At 43.3% G+C, this 10,396-nt stretch overlaps 1 protein-coding gene across 1 annotated transcript in view; it reads left to right on the forward strand.

Moving 5' to 3' along the window:
- LOC124746904 overlaps positions 1–6,434 on the forward strand; it is a 105,832-nt gene extending 99,398 nt beyond the window's left edge. The window contains exons 23-24 of the mRNA XM_047248948.1: positions 1,240–1,362; positions 6,208–6,434. Coding sequence (XP_047104904.1) covers positions 1,240–1,362; positions 6,208–6,434 — 350 coding nt within the window. The remainder of the gene's footprint in view (positions 1–1,239; positions 1,363–6,207) is intronic.
- Positions 6,435–10,396: the final 3,962 nt, after the last annotated feature.

Genomic DNA, 10,396 nt, shown 5'->3' on the forward strand with positions numbered 1-10,396 from the left:
ACTGATGCGCTGATGCAGCCCTGGACAATGGCGTATTGTGTCACAGCCGTCCACAATACGAGCACGAAGAGTCTCTACATTTGGTACCGAGGTTGCGTAGACAAAAGCTTACAAATGCCCCCATAAATGAAAGTCAAGAGGGTTGAGGTCAGGAGAGCGTGGAGGATGGAAATGTGCAGGAGCTCCATCGTGCGTGAACCACATGTAATGGCACATGTTCTAGCAGCACAGGTAGAGTATCCCGTATGAAATCATGATAACGTGCTCCATTGAGCGTAGGTGGAAGAACATGGGGCCCAATCAAGACATCACCTACAATGCCTGCCCAAACGTTCACAGAAAATCTGTGTTGATGACGTGATTGCACAATTGCGTGCGGATTCTCGTCAGTCCACACATGTTGATTGTGAAAAGTTACAATTTGATCACGTTGGAATGAAGCCTCATCCGTAAAGAGAACATTTGCACTGAAATGAGGATTGACACATTGTTGGATGAACCACTCGCAGAAGTGTACCCGTGGAGGCCAATCAGCTGCTGATAGTGCCTGCACACACTGTACATGGTACGGAAAGAACTGGTTCTCCTGTAGCACTCTCCATACAGTGACGTGGTCAGTGTTACCTTGTACAGCAGCAACTTCTCTGACGCTGACATTATGGTTATCGTGAACTGCACGAAGAATTTCCTCGTTCAATTCAGGTGTCCTCGTCGTTCTAGGGCTTCCCCAGTCGCGAGTCATAGGCTGGAATGTTCCGGGCTCCCTAAGACGCCGATCAGTTGATTCGAACGTCTTCCTGTCGGGACACCTTCGTTCTGGAAATATGTCTCGATACAAACGTACCGCGCCACGGCTATTGCCCCGTGCTAATCCATACATCAAATGGGTATCTGCCAACTCCACATTTGTAAACATTGCACTGACTGCAAAACCACGTTCGTGATGAACACTAACCTGTTGATGCTACGTACTGATGTGCTTGATGCTAGTACTGTAGAGCAATGAGTCGCATGTCAACACAAGCACCGAAGTCAACATTACCTTCCTTCAATTGGGCCAACTGGCGGTGAATCGAGGAAGTACAGCACATACTGACGAAACTAAAATGAGCTCTAACATGGAAATTAAGCATTTCCGGACACATATCCACATAACATCTTTTCTTTATTTGTGTGTGAGGAATGTTTCCTGAAAGTTTGGTAGTATCTTTTTGTAACACCCTGTATTTTTGTGTCCAGACTTGCTTATTTCATGTGTGTTGACAGTGACAGGTCCGTATTGGGTACTGGATACTGACTACGACAGCTACTCAATTGTCTGGGCCTGCAGGGAGCCTACAGATGAAACCTCCAACATAACGGGTAAGTGTTTATCCTTTATTATCCAGTGCTGTTTACATATGAAACAAGTTGCTTCTCTTCTAGCAGTAGTGTCGAGTAGATCGCTGGAGACCCAAAGTATTCCCTGTGATAGGAAAAACAAATCAGTCCCGTTTTCAAGGATGGTGGTTGACTTCACGCCTACTGCTCTGACGTCGTTCTGCAGTAGAGTTTCGGATGTTTCATGCTGTTGTTTTATGACTTTTCTGAACACTGACTGTCTCCCCTGAAGGGATCAACATGCTTTCCGAAAACAGCGATAGTGTGAAATCAGATTGCCGTGTTTGTCTTCATGTTCCTGAAAACCGTATATACCGATGCTCTGGGAGATATCATGTCCCCGGACTTTAATACAGTTGCGCATTGCTGCCAAATGAACAAAGTGCTAGCGCATCAAACTAGCTACGTGACTGCACTGATGATTTCATAGCAAACAGAGCAGAGTATGTCATTCTTAACGGATAGAAATCTTTAGACATAAAACTAACGTAGAGTATAACACAACGGAATGTTAGAGGGTAGTTAATTTTCACAATATTGATATTCATGTTCCAGTCACATAAATAAGACCACCTGAAAAAAGCCTGAATAACCATATTTTGCAGTGCAGTTGAGCACAAAGAGACTCAGTAAAGTTCTGGAAGGTACCGCTATGGATGTGGAGCCATGCCGACTGTGGCCAACTGCGATAGGTTTCTCGGTTCAGATAAGAAGCAGGAACAGCCCAATCGAGGTGGTCCCAAAGATTCTCCATTCGGTTTAAATCCGGGGAGTTTGGTGGTCATGGGAGTATACTAAACTCATCCCGGTGCTCTTAGACTCAAGTACGTACACTGCGAGCTGTGCAACGTGCTACATTGTCCTGCTGGTCGATGCCATCATGCCGAGGACAAATCAAACTGCATGTACTGAATAGACGTGGTCCCCAAAGATAGATACATACTTATGTTGACCCACTGTGCCTTCCTGAATGACCAGATCATGCAGTGAATGCCATGGAAACGTTCCCCAGACCAAAATGCTCCCTCCTCTGGCCTGGACACTTCCGACGATTGTTACAGGGCCGTGTACACCAACGACTGACTATCTGTCTGATGAGCATAAAATGTGAATCATATGGAAAGGTCACCTGTCGCCACTCAGTGGCCGTCCATTTTCAGTACTGACGTACAAATTCCAGTCCTTGTCGCTGATGAACAGCAGTCAGTGTGGTTGCATGATCTCCTACACTAAGGAGACCCATGCACAGTAATGTTCGCTGAACGGTCGTTGAGGAGACACTGTTGGTAGCCCATAGGTTCATCTGGGATTGCCCAACAGTTAACATCTATTCACTCTTACACATTTCTGCAGCCATTAGTCACCACTGTAATCTATTACCCGTGGCCCACCACAGTTGCCTCAGCGCCAGCTCTGGGTAGCACCATTTTGTCATGCAAGATATACCTTAATCATGGCGGCACACGAATAGTTTACTAACTTTTCCGCTTCCAAAACGATTCGACCCTTCGCCTCAAGGCCAATAATCATGCCCTTTTGGACGTCAGAGAAATGGCTCCATTTCCGCATTACGATAACTAATGCAGTGTTTTCTGCGTCCTTCCGACATTCCTAATATAGCCTCCACTGCTGTCACTGTCACATGTGTCTGTGATACCTTATTCCACGTTGACGTTAGGCTGTAGTCGCACTAATGTGACTGGATCGTGTATACACTAGCTGTATGCAGCCACGTGTTACTGTGGCTCAGTCTAGCTTAATGGAAAATAAATAAAAGAGAAAATACAGGCTTCTAATATATATGGAAATTGTATATACATCCTGATCTCCTTCTCCGTCCTGTCTCTGTCTCCTCCTCCCTCTCTCTATGCTTGTCTCCTCCTTCTTCTTCCTCTCTCTCCATCATCTCCTCCCCATCTCTTTGACCATCTTCTCCAACTCCCTGCCCTCCCCCCCCCCCCCCTCTCTCTCTCTATCTCTTCAGGTCTTCAGGTCCATCTCCTTCTTTCCCCTCTCTATGTCCATTTCCTCCCACCCCTCTGTCGATCTGCTATCCTCCCTCTTGGCCCTGAGTGGAGTTTATTTTTATTGTTAATTCATATTCTGTAGTAATAGTCTAATCACAAGCCAGAGACACATCTTTCCTGGACGGGATGGCATGACTTCAGGAACGTTAAAAGTAGGAGGACGTGACCTTATAAGAAGAATTTATGCACTCTTAAAAGAAATATGGAAAACTGAAACGATTGCAAAGGACTGGAAGGAAGCTATTATACGTCCGTTTTATAAAAGAGGTGATAGGGCAGACCTCAACAAGAGGCCTATCTCCTCTACCATTTAAGTAAAGGATTTTATCCAAAGCTCTCTGTAACATGGTTGAACAGCAAGCAAATAATTTGATTGGTGAAGACCGAGCAAATTTCAGTGAAGGTAGATGGTGTGCTGAGCAGATTTGGTATCTGAAGACAATGTTATGGATATGTGGAAGTGCGACACGTTTGTCACCTTTGTGGGCTTTAAGAAGGCATATGGCTCTGTTGACGGACAAACCATTCTGCACACTTCAGAAGAACTCAGAGTAGACAGCAAGACTAGGCGAATGATGTGACGGACTCTCATGGACGCATCATCTCAAGTGAAGTTCCTTGGTGAAATACTTGGGGCTTTTGAAGTACGCACAAAAGTTCGACAAGAAGATTCCCTCTCACCACTTCTGTTTAATATAGTTTTAAATCAAGACATCAAAGAATGGGAGAAAGGAATTGGGAGCTTAGGACAGAGATTCAAAGTAAAGTGCCTAGCTTCTGCAGACGATCTCGCTATCTTCACTCAGACCAGTGAAAAGAAAATAACAAGAATTCTATGGAGAAGTTACTTGCGATAGTATGAAATGAGAACACTAGAACATGCCCTGTACTGATGTTAGTATATGCAATTTATAAATCACCCCAGGCTCACCAGATGGAGCAATGGGGAAGCCCCATTCTGAGAGTATGCACATCCTACAAAGCTCATTAAGGCACATCAGAAGGAGCACTTGATGATCCTCATGCCTAGATTGGTATTCACATTGCACTGTGTACATGCCCAATAACACACATGAGGTGTAGCCCTAGGCAGCCCATACGGACAGTGGTACATACAGTCTATAAATCTCAGTAAGGCACAGGGAACGCCATCCTAAGTGAAGTACGCACAGTGTACAAGCTCAGTAGCGGGCATGGGTTATAGCAATGTGGGTGTCCATTCCGAGACTCGTACATACAGTCTATAAACATTAATAAGGTACATCATATGATGAAATGGTGTCTGCATGCTTGGAGTAGTGGGTATGCTCAGTAAGGCATACAGTTGAATGAATGAGTGACCACCATGCCAAGACTAGTATGTAATGTGCATGAAAGGTGGTATGGGACAGTTTCACTAGTAGGCACCACGCGACTGCTACGGTCGCAGGTTCGAATCCTGCCTCGGGCATGGATGTGTGTGATGTCCTTAGGTTAGGTGGGTTTAAGTAGTTCTAAGTTCTAGGGGACTGATGACCACAGATGTTAAGTCCCATAGTGTTCAGAGCCATTTGAACCATTTTTGAAGCACTAGTAGGCCTTGATGCTATGCAGTTTTCGGCCTTCAGGTGTGCCACGACAGTTCATCTGACCTGATACTACTTTTTGAGGCTATTTTTCGGATTGCATCTCTGTCTTTAGTCGTTATTTACAACACATCAACACATAGTATCCCCCAAGACCTATTAGGCAGTAGGCCACGTCTCTAGCCTCCTCAAAAGCATGGTGATGCACTCTTTTTCATTTCTAGAAAGTGACCTGCTGTGAAGGTATAGGCAATCCATTAACTGTAGCCTTTTTGCTACATGTCCGCTAAGAGAGAAGGGAATTCACTGAAACCAGTGAACAGATATCATTCCTCTACGACTGGGTGTTATTTCTGAAGTAATTCAGGTCGAGCTTTTGAGTCCCTACAAAACTCATTTCCTGGCATGACTTACTGAGGTTCATAATCCACTCTTGACATGGTAGGTCTCCATTGATTTATCTGGTGTATGTTGATGTGCTAGCCCTCTACATAACACGCTGAGTATGTATGAGGATCCCTGATTGCTCCCTTTAATGTGCCTCCTTATTAAGACTATGCACTGTGCTTACCACTGTTGGCTTAATGTAATTTACTGACCTTTCCGATCAATCTATGCTACTCTTAGCATGGACGGCCCCTATTTCTCCATTTAGTGTGCCTTACTCAGCCCCTGTGTATACCATTCTCACTATGGGCGCCCTCATTCCTCCATCTCAAATGTGTCACTAAGATTTCTGGACTGCGGATACCACTCTCAGCATGAGACTCCCCCATTGCTCCAACTGGTGTGCCTTACTGAGGTTTTTAGACTGTACATACCAATGTCATCAACATGGAGTCCCCATTTCATTACCTAGTGTCTCTTAGTGACCCTTCTCTCCATGCACTGCTATGAATACAGGTATGTATGAAGGTTTCACATTACTCCCCCTGATGTGCCTAACAGGACTTATACATTGCTCTTACCATAATTGGAATACTGTGATTTACTGTTCTTTTTAGACATCACAGACCAATTTCAGCGTTGGGGTACCCTGTTTCTCTGTCAGTAGTGACTTATTGAGGTTTATAAACAGTACACACTGTTCTGAGCATTATAGGCTTGGGAACCCCACACCCCCTTGCACAGCCCCTTACACAGGTTACTTCACAGCTATGCCACTGGTAATTACACACCTGATATGCTAAAGTTTTCAAGTGATTGTCGTAACGCCACCTCGTACACTTTTTCAGAAAACTCGTGGCTGCTCTCACGGACGAGTGACATGTCTGCGGAGCTGACGCAGCAAGTGGATGCGAAGCTGGAGGAACTAGGACTCCCTCGCAGCCGGTACACAGACACGCCTCAGGACTCCAACGGCTGCCAAGTTGAAGAGGACAGCGACGATGGCGCCGCTGCACTGGGTCCTGCGGTCACACTCATGCTGGCCACCACCGTCGCACTGCTCTTCTCCCTGTGACGATCGTTCGTGACGGACTCCTGCTTGCCAACACGCTGTGTTCCCTGCACAGAACGAGCCAACTCCCCATGTATTACAAGGTTCCATACACCAGAGATTAAAAGTGGTCAGAGACGTTTTTCTGATCCTTATTTATTTAAGATACAATGAAAATATGCCTTTAATTAATTTGTACAGTTTCTTTCCACAAATAAAAATTTTGAATAAAATTCTTAAGTTTTTATTAACTTGTTGACATAGTCATCAGTCCGAAAGTCAGATTGATGCTCACCATACAAGTATATCCTGTGTAACCTTTCCCATGTCTATCATAACTACGATACCCTGCAACCGTTGGAACCTACTTACTGTTTCCATACCTTGGTTCCTCCCTTCTATTTCTTTATGTATTGGGATGTGTGCTGTCACTCTATCCCTTCTTTTAGTCACATTGCGCCATTAAGCTCATATCTCCCCAGTGCGATTCGGTACATCCACGTTAATTACTCAGTTTACTCGTCTAATCTTCAGCTCTCTTCTCTAGTTATCAAATTTTGAAACTATCTTTTCTCTCCTTGTCTGTATTGTTTATCTTTCACATTTCTCTTTCTTATGAAACTACGTTACACAAAGATACTTTCAGAAAAGGTTTCCTGTCACTAATATACCGGGTGGAGAAAAAAAACTACTCAGATAGGCTACGTTCGGAAATTCATCGCTGTGCAGCTGTAGCTGTAAAATGATGGCCAATCAGAGACGAGTGGGTGGAAGTTTGTATCGTCAGCGAACGTGTTTGGATGTGTCCAGGAGAGTGGTTTGTCCAGTTAATGTACTGCTGTGTTCGAGACGTCAACTAAGCGATGTTGGAGCAGGGGATTTCAAGTATCGCAGTAAAAAAATTGAGAGTTGAGAAACAATTTCTTTTTTTCACCATTGTCTTACTCCACACTGATTTAATATACTTGTTAGAGTAAGAGTTCATTCGTGCTCTTCGTACATTGTGAAGACTTTCCTGATGCAGCTCTCAATACTACTGTATCTTCTGCAAGCCTCTCCATATCCGAAAAACCTACATCCTTCTGAATCTACTTACTGTATTCATCTCTTGGTCTTCCTCTATGATTTATATCCTCCACACTTCCCTTCAGTATTAAACTGGTGATCCCTCAATGTCTTGGAATGCATCCTATCAACCGATTCTACTCAGGTTGTGCCATAAATTTCTTTTCTCCCCATTTCTGTTCAGTTTCTCCTCGTTAGTTACATGATCTACCCATCTAATGTTCACCATTCTTATGTAGCACAACATTTCAAAAGTTTCTATTCTCTTTGTGTCTAAACCGTTTATCGTCCAAGTTGCATTCTCATTTTCATGCCTGGCCTCACCCCAGGCAAATACTTCCTAATACTTACATCTACAGTCGATCTTAGTAAATTCCTTGTCTTCAGAAACACTTTTCTTGCCATTGCTAGTTTACACTTTATATCCTTTCTACTTCGGCCATCAGTTATTTTGCTACCCAAATAGCAAAACCCATAAACCACTTTACATGTGTCATTTTCTAATATAATCCCTTCAGTATCACTTTATTTAATTCGACTACGTTCCATTATTCTTGTTTTGTTTTTGTGATCTCTTTTTCTTTTATCTCACAATAGCACTTGCAAACTATGTACTCAGTTATTTTCCGGATGTATACCAATCTCTGTCTTTCTCTACGTTTTGTACTCTCTATCTGCCGCTCTGATTCAATTGCTGTTATTTCCTGATGTCTTAACAGATACCCGATCTTCCTCTCACTTCTTATTGTCAGTGTTTTCCTATATTCCTTTTCTCTCCGATTCTACAGCGAACTTCCTCATTACTTACCTTATTAGCCCACACAATTATCAACATTTTTCTGTAGCACTACATCTAAAACTCTTCTATTCTCCTCTGTTCCAGTTTCCTCGAAGTCCATGTCTCCTTACCATACAATTCCGTGCACCATACGTACATTCTCAGAAATTTCTTCATCACAGTGAGGCCTACGTTTGACACCAGTAGACTTCTCTTGGCCAGGAATGCGCTTTCTCCCAGTGTTAGTTTGTTATTTATATCCTCTTTGCTCCGTCCGTCATGGCTTATTTTGTTGCCTAGATAATAAAATTCCTTAACTTCATCTACTTCGTCATCACCGATGTTAAGATTCTCACTGTCGTTTTCCATTCTCCTTGCGTATTACTCTTGGCAGCAACTTGGATGGAAGAACTATTAAGTGAATCTGCCATAATTCTTGCAGTTGTTGGCTGTTGCCATCTTGGGAATTGTGTGGTTGTTTTTTTCCCGGAAATCTGTTAGTATATCCCCAGAGTCATATGAAGACGTGAGAGGAAAATGGGCTAAACCTGAAATGTAAGAACTTAGAGATAAGTGTTGCCATTTGTTGCAGGGTGTTGGAACTATCAAAATTGACGTTGGTCTCATCCCTAAATGATATTTTGGGGTGAGACCAACGTCAATTTTGATAGTTACCGTACCGACTAACAGCTGGAAACACTTATCTCTAAGCTTTTACATTAGCTCATTTTTCCGCGCATGTCTTCATTTATTCTACACTCCAACGTGGATAATCGTTCGTTTGCCACTTCCCCTGATGATATTCCGATGGAAAGTTATCCCTATTGTTTTATTTGATTTTAAGTCTTCCAAAGCTCTTCTAAATTTTGATTCTAATACTGAATTCCCTAGAACTTCCCTATCAAGTCTTGTTTCTTCTTTTATCACTTCATCCGTTAAGTGATCTTCATACAGGCGCTCGTGAAATTCCATAACGCTCGTAATGTTACTGTTATGTTATGTTATGTTATGTTAACCGGGTACCTAGAAACGACTGAGAGGCTCCGTCCCCGCCGCAGCCACAGTGCTCCACAACCCCATAACGACTACCGCAGTCCACTTCACCCCTCCGTCGCCCCACAACGAACCCAGGGTTATTGTGCGGTTCGGCCCCCTGTGGACCACCCAGGGAACGTCTCACACCAGATGAGTGTAACCCCTATGTTTGGTTGGTACAGTAATGGTGGTGTTCCCGTACTCAGAGAACTTTACACAGAAATCGCCGACATAGTGTAGCTGAGGCGGAATAAGGGGAACCAGTCCGCATTCGCCGAGGTAGGTGGTAAACCGCCTAAAAACCATCCACAGACTGGCCAGCTCACTGGACCCCAACACAAATCCACCGGGGAGCGGCGCTTCCTCCCACCTGGATAATGTTACTGTCGTTACTTTTAAATTCACTGAAGTCTGTGTTGACTGTCTATATGCTGAGACAGTCCTTCCGACAATCATTTCATTTTCATATTAACAGAATCTTCCGTCGGTTTTTGGTAGAACAACACTATAATAAATGAAAAGCACCAGTTTGCTTTTGTTCTACAATATTACTTTTATTGCTAACCGGTTTTCGGCTTACAATGCCATCTTCAGACATTTACGTGTCTGAAGATGGCCTTGTAAGCCGAAAACCGGTTAGCAATAAAAGTAATATTGTAGAACAAAAGCAAACTGGTGCTTTTCATTTATCATTTCATTTTTGATTTTTTCACATTTTTCATGTAGCCATTTCGCCTCAGCTTCCCTGCACTTCTTTCCTAAGTAATTTGTATTTCTGTATTCCTAAATTTTCCTGAACTTTTTTGTACTTCTTTCTTTCGTTGATCAGCTGAAGTATTTCTTCTGTTACCCATGGGTTCTCCGCAATTACCTTCCTTGTACCTATGTATTTCTCTCCAACTGCAGAAACTTTTTTTAGAGATATTCATCCCTCTTCAACTGCACTGCCTCTTCAACTGGAGTGCCTACTGAGCTACTTATTATCTCAGTAACTTCATTCCCTAGTACTTCCATATCCCACTTTTGTGCATACTGATTCTTCATGAGTCATCCCTTAACTTTCAGCGTAATCTTCATCATTACCAAATTGTAATCCGAGTCAATATCT

This window comes from Schistocerca piceifrons, chromosome 1, assembly GCF_021461385.2.
Source record: "Schistocerca piceifrons isolate TAMUIC-IGC-003096 chromosome 1, iqSchPice1.1, whole genome shotgun sequence".
NCBI lineage: Eukaryota > Metazoa > Arthropoda > Insecta > Orthoptera > Acrididae > Schistocerca > Schistocerca piceifrons.